This window comes from Magallana gigas, chromosome 7 (genome assembly GCF_963853765.1).
Source record: "Magallana gigas chromosome 7, xbMagGiga1.1, whole genome shotgun sequence".
Lineage (NCBI taxonomy): Eukaryota > Metazoa > Mollusca > Bivalvia > Ostreida > Ostreidae > Magallana > Magallana gigas.
Window position 1 is genome coordinate 51,960,789 of NC_088859.1, and position 18,587 is coordinate 51,979,375.

Here is an 18,587-nt window from a genome sequence, read left to right on the forward strand (position 1 = left end):
GGATCCCCCAGAGTCCACTTTCCACAAGGTTATTTTCCGAATCCATGTTCCGGTCCATCTCTCCTGAATGTACCTGCTAACTTTAATCACACCCCTAACTTACGGAATATAATATGTCCGGGATTCCTGGGCTTTTTTAATATGGCCAAGTAAAAAGGAATTGATTGTGAATCTGCTACAGCAGGCAGCGCTATGATACGGCGCTATTATCGATTCTGAGAGAGTGAGGGCTATGGAGCTACAACCGCCTTTACTCAGCTTCTATACTTACTGTATATATACATGGACTAACCCAGAGAGCGGAATGCAGCTTCTTGGAACAAGTGGACAGGTTTCTCGAGAAATAGGTAAGGAGCAGGTAGATTAGATTTTTGATGGATTCAAAAGCGACCGATTCCCGATAAGGATATTTTTTCATTCAAATATTAGTTTTTCTCACATTTCAATGTTGCTTTTGAAAAAAAATATCTATGTAACCAAGCCTGACTAAAGCATTTACGGATAAATATTTCATGATGTATACTTGAATAATTTAATGCTCCCGAGTCGTTTGACGAGCAGCGAATGGACGAGTCCCTCTGATCGATCTAATGTATTTTGACTTGTTTGTTTAGTATTTATTCAGTTATAGTCAGTGAAACTGTAAACATAGTTTTGAATAATGCAATGACATAATAATCGGTCTGGAGTGGGTCCTATCACAGGCCATTAAAACGCTCACGGCGGGATCCTGGCCGTGTTGTCAGCTTAGCTTTATCGTCCAAACTATTCTCTATGATAGCTAAAACTTTCGCTGTTTTCAGATGAGTATGATGTAGCAAGTTAATTCAAAGCTCTTATATTACCAAACACGATGGTATATCGGTTCTTAATTTGAGTGATAAAAAAAATACAAACAGACGGACTAGATGGAGGGACGGACGGACAGACAGACAAAAACAAACTGGTCACTGTGGGTGGGTAGTAACAGCTTGTTTCCGATCCTTGATGTCAAACACAAGTTACTGACCCCGTAAACAAAGATGAGAAATAAAGATATTTCATTTGTGTGGATCAACTAGGATTTCCTATCTAAATCCTGTCTGAAAGCGCGTTGCTCAAATTTTCATTCCGTACATTAAAGCACTTAGATATTTAAAGTCTTGTACAGATATATATTGAATATTAGAACAGTTATCCTCTAAAAAGTAGTACAACTAGCTGTTGAATCCTAGTACAGATATCTGCTAAATACTCGTACAAATATCTGTTGAATCCTAGTACAGATATCTGCTAAATACTCGTACTAATATCTGTTGAATCCTAGTACAGATATCTGCTAAATACTCGTACAAATATCTGTTGAATCCTAGCACAGATATCTGCTAAATACTCGTACAAATATCTGTTGAATCCTAGTACAGATATCTGCTAAATACTCGTACAAATATCTGTTGACCTCTAGCTCAACAGCTATAATTATCTGTTGAATCTCGATACAATTTATTTGTTGAATCCTAATGCGTTATCATTTGATCCCTGGTTCAGATGTTTGTTGAAACCATGTACATGTACATACATGTATATCTGTTGAATATTTGTAGGGAATAAGTTAGATCTCAGTACAGAGATTTGTTGAGACATTGTATAGATATCTTTTGAATCTGCAGTAGATACCTGTTAATCTTAGTACGATAACACAAGTTTGTTGAGCTATAATACGCAAGCTTGTAAAGTCTGTTGAATATTAGTACATATATTCGTTGTTTAGATGTTTGTTGACATCATGTAAATTATGTTGTCGATATTTTATTGCTTTCATTAAAGCTTTGATGATTTTTTAGGATTTGTTTCTAACTAAATTAAGATGGGGTCAATGACATAAAAGTCGTAAAACAAGACCTCAGATAATTTTACTTTTGTTAATTTAATTGAATCTATGCACACTGAAAATCGACAGTCTCAATCATTCAAAGCATTGCATTTTATCAACATAAATAGAGATGTCATCCAGACACTTTTGTATTTGCATTCATCCTGAAAATGTCTAATCACAAAATCAAGAATATAGTACAAGTTTATTTATTTATCAATACCGACTTGTAAATCAAGGTCTGGAGCACTCTGCCGTCTTCAGTGTGCACCATATTTCTACGCGTCGTCTTCTAACATTCTTTTATTGATCTTGTTTATGATCCCAATTTTCAGAAAATTGTCCGGCTCCAGCGATTTGTCGCCAAATTGCTTGATTACAAGATTTACTCTACCAGGACAATTGATTGAGGCGTTATCAGTGTTGAAATTGTTTTAAAGAAGTGTTATATTAACGGATTATAGTCTACTGTAATTTGTATCTACAACTTGTTCGTCAATTTTAATGATTCCAGGATAGTACCATTTTAGCGCCTATAATCTTAAACTGATTTGCAACTTGTTGCAAAATTGTTACAAATAGTCCAAATGACGTCATTATGACGTAGAATATTCGAAGAAAAATTGGACGTATCACTTGTTGACGTAAGAATTAAGTATTTTTTTAATTTCATGATGCAAGTCTTCCACGTACATTATATACTGTGATTGGAGTAGATATCATTATTTGCCATTTACGCACAGTCATTGAAATTCGATTAATCCTTTTTTAAATTGTCACTACTCTGTTTCTATGACCACGAACCGTACTAAATATGTCTGTTTTCTTCTAGATTATAAGTCTCCCTTCCAATAAACAACTTAATTCTTAAAACTAATATCTGACACAAATCAAATTTCGTTTGACGAAACAACACAGAACAGCTGTTGACTTATTGGTTGTGTTTACGCCGTTTTTGCGCTTCTTTTTTTTCGAGTGGACGAAACAGATTATTCTTATGGCGCGGTGAAGGAGGGTGGATGTTTTTACTTGTTTGTGTAGGGTAGCAACAGACAGGTGGTTATCACTGAGTTCTGATAATGAACTCCTGCATTGCAGTTGGCATGTTTCTTTGAACTGTTAAAGGATTGTTCACACAATACTTTACAGTTACCCTTTGTCAAATTAAATTCCCCAAAAGGCATGAACCATGAAAATTTTCTTAAATTCATCAAGATCAGATAAAGTCCGCGGTATTCTTTGAATCACGTGATTCCATTTCCGGAACACTTCGCGCCACCTACCGGGTTATAAAACACCGGTGCGAAAGACCGTCTGCATCATGTCTGTATAGTTGTAATCTTCCGCCTCATCTCCAAACAAGATGTCTCATTAATAACAATATATACTTCCATTGCTTATTTTAATTCTTGTCTGTTTATTCAGATGAAGGAGTTTACACTCGAGGCAAATTTTCAGGAAAGTTCTATTGAGATGCTTTCATTCATTTGTTGTCTCGGTCTTTCATGTCTGTAGAACCAGTCTGGACCGGATGCGCTGGTCCCTTACCTAAGTGTTTGTTGTCTATTGAAAACTTTGTTATGATACAGCAGTTGGTCCGAATTGCTATCCTCCACAGTCTGGTTCTCAACTCTTGGTGGGGCTCGTCAAAGTCATTAAACACTACTGTGGGCATTTCGTGGACTTGTGGTGTTTTTTTTCATTTTAAACCATAGCCGAATGACTGTCTAGAGTATCTGTTTTTCATTACAGTATAAAACGTTACACATTGCTGGACAGGTACTTATTCCATATAACAAACACAGATAGTCTAGCGATGACGTGCCGGCTCGTATACAGGTGAACACTAATTACTAGTGGGCCTTATCGATTCATCCGGTCAATTCTACTGAGATATAATTGTACACGTTATTTAGTCTGTGAAAAGTACCAGAGATTCCCATTAGTCGCTATCAATTGATGCCCGGATGTTGTCATTTCTAAGACTGGATCACCCCTATGTATTTAACTTATTGAACATTTTGCGTTTTTAAAAAGAAAATTTAAAACACTATAATAATTCTTTCTGATAGACAAATATAAAAAATTTTCCAAAGAAAATTTCAAATTGTCATTGAAATTCATATACTTAAAGGATACATTACAGGGCAAAATCCGAGAGGTGTCACTTGACGGTGTTTTGTTAAGGCGCACGTGTTTGGTTTTTGCAAAAGTGAACAAACATGCACAAGTAAATATTTCCTTTGAGAGTAGTCTTTCTTAGCAAAATGATATTTTACCTTAAATAATCTCGTTGGCATCTTAAAGATGACATTATTAAGGTGGAAGGCTACATCGTCACAATATGCCTGAACATACAAATCAAGTCCAAGATGTTTATTCACCTGCAATGCTTTGGGTACGCGTGACTTTGTTAAGGGTGATAATTTGTTGCGAAGTCGCAACGTCTGCAAATGTGATCTTTGTCTGAAGGAGCTGGATGGGGCTTTATTTCCAACGAGCAGCGAAAGTTGATAATAAGTACTTTTGTACCTCGTGTTGACTTTATGTGCAATCGCTCATCTAGCTTATGACTAAAGTGCAACTGCTGGTAAATGACTTATTTTTGTAGGCTACATTTCACAAATCAAATAACAAACAACAAATTCGATACATCTTTTTTAATTAATAACCTTTGATCTTAGAGATCTTGTTGTCATATTTATTTGCAACAATTTAATTTCAATCCAGTCCGCTTGGTTAACCATTTAAACGTGTATATTTTTATATAAATATATATATAAAAAGATACACGTTTTAATAATAAAAGATTCACCGTCTTGGCACTTTAAAAAAGGACACTGTCGATGTCAGTCTTATTACATAACCTCATAAAAGTATAATATGAAAGTTTTTGAAAATTGGCGAAGAAGTGCTATGACGGACATGTTGTGATAAATGATAAGGACTAATGTAGGAGTGATTTTACGAAGATATTAAACCATCTTATTAGTTATACCCGCTGAAGTGTTGAACAAAAGATTATAGAAGATAATTATATTTTATTTTAGTGTATAAGATGAAATCAATAATATTACAGAATTCCAATCGAACGGTCTCTTGTTATTATTTTTAAAATGGTGTTTTTGAGTGCTCTTCTTCACCGAGTCATCCTTAACAGTACGGGATCTTTGATGTGGTTTTCTGGTCTCGTCAGTAACACATGTAACTGCTTCTGATGCCGAAGCTTGGTATAAACTAACCCAGACATTATACACATACTGGAATCAAAATTGAACAGCACATACCTTGTTGCATTTAATACATGCTTGGATTTAGAAAGGGGGGATTTGCCCCCCCCCCCCCGGGATAATTAATATCTATCAAATTCCCATATCGAAGTAAATTTACCGAAAATAGGCCTTAGACCCCCCCCCCCCCCCCGGGCAAGCACAATTATGCCACTCCCCGCCCCTGAAAAAATATTCTTGATCCGCCCATGAAATGAGGCTGTGATTCTACTGATAAACACACGCACATGTTGTACCGTAGACAGTAAGGTTATTTAGACATTGCCGCCAACAATACCCATGCATTCAGGTACAGGGCTGGATCGTAGCTGCTACGTTGGGCTACGTAGTTGAACGGTAAGCTAGGCTAGCCTAGCCGATAGGTAGATATTCGTAGCCTAAATTTTTTATGCTAAGCATCGGATTCAAGATGGACACCTTAGTAACTTGTTTGTAACAAACATGAAATTTATTTATTTAGTGATATTTTATTCTTCCTTTAAGTGAAAATGAATTTTAATACATGTATGTATATTTCCGATGAAATTAACAAATTATGTCGATGTGATTAGTCTTTAGTTGAATATTCTCAACTTCAAATCTGAGACCTAGCGGCTAACCTAGCAGTCCGTTCAATAGACCTAGATATCTACGACCTAGCGGCTAGGTTAGCTGCTACGATCTCATTCAACTAGTGACAATGCTCTCAATCAGTGATTTAAGGGCGGGGCGCCCTGGACTATTTACACGTTTTAATGTATCCCTTTTCTATCCAATGTTAACAATCTACTGGTAAAACTGACCAATGTTCATTTGTAAGGTAATTTGCCATGGTAACATAGGTACATGTTTTGTAATAACAACAGCATGCAGTTTGGTTTGTGTTTTTTCGAGTTCAAAAAGTTTGTAAAAAGGCGAGTAGCAATTGGGGGGGGGGGGTTGGTACCCCCGATTTTTCTCGCAGCAAACAATTTTGACTATATACCCCCTTCATTTTTTTTTTCGTGAGCATGTAAAGAATTGAAGTAAATGGAAGGAATATTAAAATTGGAAATTAAAGTTTTATGTCCTGGTGCAGCCCCCCCCCCCCAATCCACGGATCAGGATTTTTACGTTTTTAGGAAAGTTTTCTGGAGTCTGGTCCCCACTTTAAAAGTTATAAAAACGATGCTACGTGCCTGGTAAAGAAAATGCATTTAGCTTTAGATCATATTATGTAACATCGTAAAACACTGCATGTAAGAAAAGGCTGGGCTGAAATTCTTAGGAATACATTGGAGAGACACGAGGGAAAATGTTGTTAAATAGATTCATTTTTCACGACAGAATATTGCAACTTTATTTTCGAGCATTTTCTGAAATTTGTAAAAAAGTTTAAAATCATGTTACACTTATCTATATGGCTGTTTTGAAAAACGCCTCTTTTGGTGAGATGGGAAATTTTTACCGTCAATTTGATAAAATTGCGAAAAATAATGTTGCGTTTAATATGTTTTTAGGCATGAGCTATACTTCAAAAACAACCGTGGCCAAAAAGGCAAATTAATATCCATCAAATATCAAATTATCAAAGAACAGATTTAACGAATAATAATACTAATAATAGAGGAAAAAAATTATCAGTATTAATAAACGTGTTTCGTTAGCTTTAAAAAAATTTTTTTTCTGGACAAAAGAATCCTATTTTTTTCTGATTAAACTCTCCCAAATAAATGCCTTGTTCATGTGTAGATTATTGGGATAAACCATCATCAATAAAGATATTCCTCACAAAATGGTGAGGTGCATCAGCAGTAATATCATGTCACACAAAACAGTATTAAATATTATATTATAGTCTGTCCCAAGATATTTATGAAGCACATTTGGACGATTTTTAATAAAAATACACATATCTGTGAAAGAAGTGCAATTGAAATCGATGGATGGGAAATTTTTCCAAGACATCATCATTGACACATTAACATTTTTCTTACGGGGAGATTTATAATCGTTTTCATCTTTACATCTTTTCTCCATTCGGAATACCTCGCGCAATTTTTCAACGTTATCATCCGGGCTTGCTGCAATACAAAATCCCCGCAGACATCACATTTTTTAGCATTGTATTGAAACCTGATAAGCTAACAGGGGCGTTTCGACTGAGAAATCTTGTAATTTTTTCATACTTTTGAATGAACATCGTTTAAACCCTGAGGTATTTATAAATATCGAGTAATTAAGCAAAATGTGAATTGAGGATATTTTGCATTTTTGGTACAGAGTGGTCACAAATTTACTAATTTGTAAGAAACTAATTGGTAATCACGGTCACATGAGGACCATGTACTCCATACGCATCTTCATCGGAACTCCTCGGATGTCTTACACAGCGAACAATCACTGAATCAACGAGTTCCGTGACATCCAAGGATATGAAGTCAGTACAAGAGTTGACTCCCCTTGAGTATATTGAGTGGCTTCGTTCAATTTAATAAGGTCATGTTGTATATTACTTACATTCATATCATACATTTTGAAGAGTCTCATTGCTGATGTTCATGTTATGATATAGAATTCGAACGAATTGAAAGTAAAAAAGTTTTAAATTTTCACTAAACAAAAAAAAAAAACCCCAAAAACCCCAACCCCCCCCCCCCAAAAAACCGCAATTCAAATTCGGAACACTTATCAACATGCTGGACGTTTTGCTTTTCTTAATACTTTGATTTCGTTGGAAGTGCAAAGCATGAATGTATTTATAATTAAGTAGTATTATGTTATTATTATTAAGTATAATTATGACGAATATGAAATTAATCATCCAGTTTTGGGTGGTTTTAATTACATGATCTAAATAAACACAGGGACAAGGGGGTTCTTAAGACTGTCTATTGAATCTCATTGCGTGGTGTAACTTAGATATGCATGTTGATTTTGCTGATTTTATATAGTTAAAATAATAAGGTAATATTTTTTTTTAATATACAATTATTTAATAGGTATGAAGGTTTGCTAGAATATTATAATTACGTTATGATGGTGTATTATTATTAGGGAACAGTTCTGCTTTGGATAGCGTGATATGGAGAAATCATCGTAGCCGGATAAATTAATAATTCGAGGAAAAATTGTGATCGCGTATGCAGTCATTCCTGGAAGTGTATAATGGAGCATGCACGGATTACGTAACCTGATTATTGCGACATCTTTTTATAAACACAGCAATAGAGGGTGATTTTGATTATGTCATTGGAGACTTGCATCGTAATCACGGTTACATGGCTGGTTAATTTTCGTTTGTTTATGTTGTCAGGGTAAGGTCAGGAATGTAATCAGGTTTGGTGGGTTTATGTAATCATGCAATTGATGGGGATTAACATTTCTACAGTTTTGTAATCATGAGCACATGATTTATGCTGGATTATGTTATGTTATCATTAGGGAATGATAGGTTGTACATGTAAACCTAGGTGCATGTTTTGTTGGTTCATGTTGTCCTAGGGGTGTGGTTTATTGGTTCATGTTATCATAGGGGCGTGGTTTATTATTTCATGTTATCATAGGGGCGTGGTTTAGTGGTTCATGTTATACTAGGGGCGTGGTTTATTATTTCATGTTATCATAGGGGCGTGGTTTATTATTTCATGTTATCATAGGGGCGTGGTTTAGTGGTTCATGTTATACTAGGGGCGTGGTTTAGTGGTTCATGTTATACTAGGGGCGTGGTTTAATATTTCATGTTATCATGGGGGCGTGGTTTATTATTTCATGTTATCATAGGGGTGTGGTTTATTATTTCATGTTATCATAGGGGCGTGGTTTATTATTTCATGTTATCATAGGGGTGTGGTTTATTGGTTTATGTTATCATAGGGGCGTGGTTTATTGGTTCATGTTATCATAGGGGCGTGGTTTATTATTTCATGTTATCATAGGGGTGTTGTTCATTGGTTCATGTTATCATAGGGGTGTAGTTTGTTGGTTTATGTCTTTTATGATTGGTTGATGTAATCATAGGGGCGTATGCTGGTTGGTAAATTAACTATAGAGGCAAAGTTGGTGTGTTCATGTGATCGTTGGCGACGTTTTTTGTTGGTTAATGTAATAGTGGAGTGTAACTCCAGTTGGTTTAATGTAATCATCAGATCTTCAGCAGTAAAACTCGTTTAATACGAATTTGGATATAGCGAACTCTTGGATATAGCGAAATTGTTTTGATTCTCCGGTAAAATTCTTAACAAATCTTTGCAAAATTTTACAGTCATAACGAATTCGGATTTTACGAATTTACGGAAATAGCGAACTGATTTTGAATTCCGCAGAGGTGAATAATGATAAAATTTAACACGTTGATAACGAATTTCTTTAAAGTTTAAAAGATTTGCACTACCATTCAACATAATAGTTTGAATGAATTTATTTTCACATTACAAATTAACAAAATATACCCGTAGTATTTCTACTACTGACGAAAATCTATCTACATAAGCTAATGAATAATATGAAATGACATTAACCCCCCGACAGAATAGGATTCAGCACGTGTAACGCTGACAGAGGTGAGGAGACCACGTGATGTCGGACCCGACTGTCATCACCCGTCTGTATATTAATAGTGATTACATTTTACCTGTACTGGTATACCCAGGCGTGTGCATAATGTTTTGTCATAATTATCCCGCACTGACGATAGATGACGAAAATAGATAGTGTGATGTCATATAGTTGTTTATGAAGTAGCGTACACTTTTTTTCTATAGAACCCTTACTATATTGTTCGTACAGTCAATCAAATTTAATCAATGTATACCTAACTGTAAAAATATATTATTACATTAAATGAATTACCATCACTGGTCTTCAATTAACTTGTTATTTATCCGAATTTTAAAAACGTAGAGTTTGAACAATGGAGGTTAGGTTATATACACCTAAAAAAAACTATGTCTGGGTATCAAGCGATCGATTTCAAATACAGTGTGTTTTACTTGAGTTTTTTCATCATTAATCCCTCTCCAGACACGACACGAGAGGGAACGTGTTTGAGTTTCCTTGCGCGAGGAGACCGGTCCGTCGCCATTGTAACATTATCTCAACACAACCGCTAAATGACTGAAAGCACTGTAAACCAACCAATTTAAAGCTAATTGATTTTCACCAATAATATACTAAATTGATTTTTGGACGTGATAGTATAAGCGATGGAATGTTCTTTGGACCCCGTTAATAACCGGGCTGTGCGCTGCCTAGTAGACGGTCTCTCCCTGGCTTTTTCTCTGATGTGTAAATAATCCGCCTTCTTCGGGAGACGCAGGCTTCCAAGGAATTGTGAAACCACGCTCCGTGTAAAATCGTGTGATTTGTAATGGGAACATCTGGACATTTTGGTTGTGGTGAGTACAATTTGGACGAGTCTCATTAAGTGAAAGATCTTTTTAAAACAAGCGAATCTCAGGAAGACATTCTTATTGATCTTGCGCATGTTAATTCAACAGATGGCTCTTGTTTCATTAATCCCGTTGTTTCAAAAGAAAAATAACGAAAAAACCCACCCACCCCCAAAACCCCCCAAACAACCCCCACAAACAAACCTAAAAACACTATTCTTTTTGCGTCATAAATGTGTAAGGTTATGTAGATTTATATAAAGTAGGTTCCACACACTAAGTGGGACTGTTAAGAGTTAACCTTTATCAAAGTTTTTTTATTTGTTGCCATTGGCGATATACTGTCCACAGCTGCGTGATATTTCAGATATTAAATAAGCCGTCGTCAGTTGTCTGCAGTCTGGGATGGCTTGCTCGCCTTTATGAGAGACCTTGCTCTTTTCGGGCCTTCTGTGTTCTCTAGGCTTTTCTTATTGCATGCCAATATAAGTCCGAACTAAAGCATTTTTATGATGATTGTTTCTAAGACATATATCGTCTCCAGCCGGGTTTGTGCCCGATACAGTCTAGATATTAGTGTTCCCCTCATCTTAGTGGTCTCTCGGTTACGTAACGTTGACAGTAACAGATTAAACCCACAACAGACAATATCAACATGCTGAGTTGATGAGAAAATTCGTATTTCATCGAAGTTAATATTTTCTGCAATAACAAGATAATGTCATCAAATATTGAGAGTTTTTTTTTAGACAAAAGGATCGCTCTCGTGATGAGAAATTTATTAAGGTGGAATAACACACCTGGAAAAAGTCACACAAATTAACAGTCAATTATTTTTATTTTGAAAGATATAATGATAAATAAAGTGTACCTATTTCAAATAAGCGAAACATTTGCATTTTGGGGATAAAAAAATGAATATCTTAAAAAAAATAATTCCGTAATTAACAACAAAAGCACCTTGGGGATTCGAACTCGGGATGTACAGATCACAAGCCCGACACATTATCCACTCAGCTATGGAGTAAGGTACATGCTATCTTTTAATAAAACGAGATTTCGTTTCGATCAGAGGTCAGCCATTTTTTGATGATGTGTTATTCCACCGCTAACGCGAACCACGAAAGGAATGGCCGCGGTTTTTGTTATTGTTCTTCGTAACGGATGTTTGGGGGATTCCAGTTTGGACTCCGATAAGTTCAGACTGTCCCCTGGTGTAGCGTGGATAAGTTCACGGACCCCTCGCGGCACCGACTCCCATTCTGTCTGCATTCGTGGCTTTCCCCCCCAGATCGATAATCTTAGACTCTAACAAGTTTATTCAATTTACCCATCGTCTATAGCCGCTAAATGTGATTTCTATGTAATGTTCGTAGATTCCGTGTCCCATATATAATTCATGATAATGTAAACTAATCACTTTAGAAATTCAAGCTTGTGATCTACGCTGACAAGATTCAAGCTTGTGATCTACGCTGACAAGACGCCCCTTGTTATGCCGGTTAAATGTACTGTTCAGACACAAACCAGATGCTTTCATTTTGTTGGGACTATATTGTAGATATTGCCGAGACATAAAGAAGAGGTTGCTCGATTAAAAAGTATTTACTTAAATCATTTATTTATATTGTCAAAAATTTAAAAAAATCAGACGATCTCCACTTTAACATCACAAAAAAGTATTAAAATGATTCCACTATCCTAAACTGTACATGTATATGTAGTAGTGCAGTCGACGAGATACTGACTAAACTTCTAATTTAGCTGAAATGTATATTAAATGTACAGTTAATGTAATATTCTATAGATGTACATAGGTATAACACACAGCAATTCTATTTTTATCCTTCTCTTGGAAGAATCACAGTACACAAAATTGATAAAAATGAGATTTATAGGAGTTATTACAATAATTGTATACGGAGTTCACATTGTTACCTGGTTGTATACGGAGTTCACATTGTTACCTGGTTGTAAACTTTCTGGATTGCTTTAATGCGCAGAGGTAAACGCAGTTTTTACAAGTTTCATTCAATAATGTATTTTATGGTTGATATACACGATACAGCTCCTGTAGTATTTTACGCGCAGTTTTTATTGAATTGAATTTGTACATCTGGAGAATAGAATGGGATTTATGAGATGTTTTTTTTTTATAATCGATCGATTCTGGCATGCTCTTCATTATCGATATTTGAATAAAAGGCACATATGCAGCATTCGGTTTATATCACTGCTAGTTTGGAATTGTACATGATAGTTGGATGACAACACGTGTCCTCTGTCAATATTTAAACATCCTTTGATTTACGAATGGAGTACGGACCAAATGATATTTGACACAGACGACTCTGTCTACTTCCTCCAAATATCACGTGACTTTATTCAGTCATAAAACGCCATGCGGTCTAATTGCTGATAAGAATCGGTAATCTCTGTCACGTTCTATAGAAAGCCTTCCCCTGGAGGGTTTGCGCGTTCCGAGCACCGTTTAGCCAGGAACAGGTCGTTACCTCTTTGTTCCGAGTATTTCCCGGTGCTCATTTGAGAGGTCTTGTTAAATCCACGTCGTAGTTCATTTAATTGTTTTCCGCATAAAATGGGGCGCCTTATTCTTAAACCCGCTCATTTTTAACTGTACGGTTTGGGCGTAAAACGAGGTCTAAAGGTCTCGAATACATTTTTTTTGACAAAAGTAAATACATGTACATATGCACAGTCCTATATACAGGACCAAAGCTTTCTGGCCAAAATGAAACCCTACATAGACACTCTGTCTACGCAGTAAGGTTTAAAGCTGACAGTGAGCCTGCTATATAGCGGTGTTGTTAGGCAGAGCAAGCTGACTGTTAGCCTCTGCCCATTTTATATTGTTAAACTTTCATGTTAAATACTGAAATCTGATTGGTTAAGACGCAGTTCATAATCCTTTCTATTACCTTCAGCGTTAGCAACGCACTTAGCAACGGGTAACATTAAAAATTGTTACATGCGCGAAAATTATGCGCGTACGGTTCGCTGTAGAATTCACGTTATTCCTATATGAAAGCAGTAAAAAATTAAGACATTCAGTATAACAAAATAAATAGTGCCTGTTTGGGAGGATAACAGTTGAAATTGACACCCCTCGAAAACCATTGTCAACCTCCGCTTCGCGTCGGTTGACAATGGTTTTCTCGGGGTGTCAATTTCAACTGTTACCCTCCCAAACAGGCACTATTTATATAGTAGCTTGGTAAGAGTCAGTGGCTATGGATGTAGGGTAAGAGAAATTAGAGCATTTCAGTCATATATCAGCTCAAAAAGAGGGGAGGACCGGGTATCTAGGGGATGAAAACCTTTACAAACCAGGACATACAATTACCAACTTTCCTAAAGTCAAAACTTAAATCTGATCACTGACCTCAAATCTAAGCACTTGTCTTTTAAGAAGATTGAATGGTGAACAATTTAATCATTATATTTGCCCTAAATTTTTAGATATGAATTGTTTAGCTACAAACTATTATCTAGTGAAAAAATCCTTTTCCAGATCTTTTAATTTGAGTATTTCCTATATCTTTATACGGAACTCTTTTTCTAACGGAGATCAATACAGTCTAAAAATGGCCACAACCATACCTTAATATGATTTGAGTTGAACCGTGTTGAGTGATTTGCAATTTTTGGGTGACGGTAGGGCCAGACTGTACATGTCTACTCTAAGACTGTCATTAATGAATACTGGATGCACTCTCGCGTCTTTTGGACCAGATTTTATTATATAAAAGAGCTTTTTCTCGGCATGGGTCTGGCTGAGGGCTTTGTGTATGATACTAGGAATTACATGTAGATCATACACCGGTGTTACGCCTCAGTTCAGGTTCCCTGGGAGGCACTGTAATCTTACTTTATCTGAATTAGCTGCATTCAGAAAAAAAACAGTTGGGCATGTTCAAACGGTTTCTGTGCAATAAGTCATTTAACAGTCAGGCATCAACAATTTCTTGGCGAAGTTTTGTAACTGTAATATAAATAATTCACAACACTCTACTGTACATAAAAGAAAGTGGCGAATTGCTACAACAAATATAAACTGCCTCTTGTATGTGTTGTCAGAGCCAATCTATCGATTATCGAGACCATGCGATCTTATAATTTAATGCGCTAATAGAACATACTCTCCTTAAAACGTATGGATAGGTTCGGAATTACGAAACCCCGGTTGGCTGACTGTTGCTTGACTTTCTGTCACCTGACAAAATGTAAAACTGTATAGGGTATATCTGCTGGTGGTAATGTAAGCTCAAAACTAGGCTTCTAAACATTACAGTATCTTTTCGCAACACCTGCTCCTGATATTTCAATCCGTTGTATTATTCATGGATTCTGTAAATAAGTACTGTGTTTGATCGGTCTTGCGTAAAATAAAGTCTGGAATTCTTTTTGAATGTTTACTCTTAATTCTTGGAGGAATTCAAACAAGTAAACTTTAGTATTAATTGGGAAATACTGTTGCTGTTAATGTTTTATTGATTGCTCTCTCTTCAGATCTGTGACGGCTACCTTATGCTTCAGTTTCTCCAATGTCTTGTACAAGACGTGTCCACAACAGAGTGAGAAAACGTCCGAATGACTCGGACGCTTGACGCGCAATGTTTGTGCCTCGGGCGCATATACACCTCAACAATCCGAATTCTTCTGGCAGGTCATGGTTTTCCCGGAGGCCTTCAAGAAAAAATGTCGTCCAGAGAAAACTTAAATGGTATGAATGTGTGCGCATGCCCTGTTTATGGCCCACTCTTATTGGGACCACCGTGGGAGTTTTCATCTTAATCAGTGGGACGCTTATGAGTTTCATTGGGTACGATCCTATAAAGTTTCTAGGGATTCCTGAAGAGGATAAAACGAAAAACCGGAACGGTACAGCAAACGGTACTGGATTAGAGACTGTCGAAGGTCTGAGGGTGCTGGCTTACGTGGGCCCGGTCTTTATGGGAATAGGGTTCTTTGTGATGATCGTCGCTGTGGTTCTCTACTGTGAAATCAAGGAGAAGTACGTGTGTAACATTCTACCTCAACACAACGTGAACGTCAAAAACGTGCAAAGAGACGTTCTGTACGACATGATCATCGACGAATTCAGGAAAAACTACTTCCGGGGAATTCAGGTTCCTATCCCAAAACGAACAGCGAAACAAAAGGCTATGGAGCAGAGATACCCTACTCTGTTCAAAGCTCTCAGCATCAGTACACCTGCTCTGATCATCACACCAGAAATTCAACGAAAATGGAGAGACAGTTGTGAAGCTTCCCCTAACCCAAGTCGGGCACGAAGGAGGAAATATCTCTATGACACATGGCTTAAAACTTCATCGCTTCCCAATATTCGCGCACGTGCTGGACAACGCCAAGCATTGCGTCATGAAAGACGTCATCAAAGGAGAATGGCATTCCAAGATCGCGTCTCAAAGAGTTGTGATCATCACGATATGCAAAGTAAGTCTGTTGACGCGACCAAAGGCGAGGATCGTGGGTCATGTTTTGACAATCCCGCATTTAGGACTTCTCCAACCCAGGGCAAAATCCCCCCTGAGATTCAAGTGAGTCCCCCCACTTCTCCAGATACCGAAGGGGTCAGTTTGACTCAAGTTTCAGTCCATGTAGAAGGTAGTGGAACTCCAAATGGACGGATTACCCATTCATTGTCTTGTGGTGCAGACGACAGTTCTTTGATGTTTTCTAAAGTAGCCGCGTCTTCAAAAAGTTTGACAAGCGACATAATGCGGTTTGACGCGCGTGGCTTTACTCTGAAGAGGACTTTGCATCCCCAGAGTTGCATTGACCTGTGTGATGACGAGGACACCAGTGATAAGCAAGTGTTAGTGAAGCTCGACAGTGCGGCCGTCCAGAAAAATCTCCAAAGCCAATCACAACCGGGCATTGCAAGGAAAGACAAAATAGCCATGTATCATAAACCGGGGCCCCATAGAACTCTGATCGGGATATTTAGGAGCGAGTCGTGCTTAGACCGCATCAAGAGGTTAACGAAGCCAAACAGCGAAAAAGACAACGAATCTTTGGATTCCTTCACTCTCTCTGATGACATTCTCAGGAACTTCGAGATGGCGGAGTTTTCACAAAGCTAAAATTTCGTCGCAACGTTGTTATCCAAGTAACCTGCATAATAGTGTGCATTTCGTGATAGAATGATTTTTCAATACGTTCATTACTTAATTAGTGCTAATATAATTAATGAATGCAATAAGACAAGACGAGATTGCCCATGAAAACCAGCTGATGTGAATGGAGAATGGTTGTATATGGTATTGTGTTATCTGTGATAACGCAGGAATCGTCGTTATAGAACGGCGACCGCACAATGGTAGCTGAGTGATACTAACATCATGAAACCCAACTTTGTCATTTCTTGATACGATATTATTTGGCAAGAAAAACGAATTGAACATGCAACTAGCGGAGATACCTTGCATTATAAATATTCGTTACATTATTAAGCTTTTTTAAAACTTTGCACAATCAAACTGTTTCCGAAATATTAGATTTTAGTAAATAATATTTATTTATATTTTTGTGTGTATTTGAATTTATGTTATTGTTAAGTAGGTATATAGTAACTTCCACCCTTTGTGTTTAACATTTTGCTTACTTTTATAATTAAAATAGACAAAAGAAATCTAACTGATCTATGTCTACAATATAAGTATAGCAGTCGGTTCAGTAAAATCATTGCTGGACTATGTTTAGACTTTGTTACCACATCAAATGCGTCATCCCAATGTTCATAAAGGGCAAACACTTACTAGTATATTTCTGTCGATATATGATTAACGTTTTTTTTGGTAATATTCTCCAACTTGTAAAAACAGTTTTTATCACAATAGAGTTTTTTAACGCACAAATGGTTTGTACATTATGACGTCATCAACACTTGACGGCAGTAATTTTGTAGTCTAGTGCAGCAGTCACACGAGGCGAGTTTTCATTCTCCAACTCTACAGATCGTCGTTTGGAAGTAGGAAGTCGGGATAAGCACCCGGAACGAGTTAAATCAATCGGATTTTAACTCGACTTTTCTTTTCTTTAACACGATGTTTGTTGAAAGCAACTCGGATGAAAACAATTTGGGTGGAAAATTTGATGAGAACCCGAATCGTGTCAGCTGTTTCTTCGTCAGTTTACTACAGTATACATGTTAATATCTCTGTTAATATGAATGTACAAGTACATGCTATGCTGCCTTCTATGTTTTTTATTTAAAGTAATTACAAATTCCTTGAAATTTATTAATACATAAATGTATCTTCAGACCACTTTCCATATATATGGATATATTGAAATCTCTCATCCGCCGATAATGTTAGAAAAATATATTTAAAATGCTATCTTTAATTAAGAGAAACCAAGTTAGAAACCGGATATTGTTGCTTACACCGCGTCGACCTATACAAGAAACAGACGTGTAGCTATAGATTAGACGGCCTCGGTTTGGGTTCATTTTGTCCGTTGTCCGTCGTCTGCTGTCCGTACTGTTGTCTCTCTGTCGAGCCCTCTGTGTCCCATTATTTTATTCTGTATATTGTACGGTACAAGTTTTAATTGTTTAGGTTTTATCATTAATTCAGGTTTTGATGGCGTGTCGTCTTATACCGATATTATTGTCTATACATTAAATATTCTTAATATTATTATTACGTACTATCATTTTTATTTTTACTTCTATTATTATTATTATTATTATTAGTGCTTACTTTAAAAAAACCCAAGGATATCTGAGAATTGAACCAGAACTTTCTGACATGCATGAATATAATTTAGAATAGAAAATGTATTTTCATTCAATAGCTTCTTTATGTAGATGTAGGGGCATATACATACACACTGTATGGTTAGTCCCCTGTTGTACGGTATAGTATACATAACTATTTGTATATATTCTTGTTATTTTTTTATACCAAGGAACTATTCGTATTTGTTATTTGTCTTTGTCAGACACAATGTGTACAGAACTATCCGTGTGCTCTGTTTTATATGAATGTTTTATGAAGTCTATGACACCCGATCACAATAAATAGAATTACCTCGTCTCAGACAAAA

General features: G+C 36.6%; 1 protein-coding gene across 4 annotated transcripts; it reads left to right on the forward strand.

Moving 5' to 3' along the window:
- Window positions 1–12: 12 nt before the first annotated feature.
- Window positions 13–18,587, forward strand: LOC105334256 (uncharacterized). Of its 4 annotated transcripts, none has more exons than XM_011437629.4 (2): window positions 13–347; window positions 15,021–18,587. In XM_011437629.4, the coding sequence occupies exon 2, from the start codon at window positions 15,125–15,127 to the stop codon at window positions 16,616–16,618; it is 1,494 nt and encodes a 497-aa protein (XP_011435931.3). In that variant the 5' UTR covers window positions 13–347; window positions 15,021–15,124; the 3' UTR covers window positions 16,619–18,587. The 4 variants fall into 4 exon arrangements, with proteins under 4 accessions (XP_011435931.3, XP_011435932.3, XP_065921464.1 ...); XM_011437630.4 differs by lacking the exon at window positions 13–347 and adding an exon at window positions 10,125–10,496; XM_066065392.1 differs by lacking the exon at window positions 13–347 and adding an exon at window positions 14,656–14,769.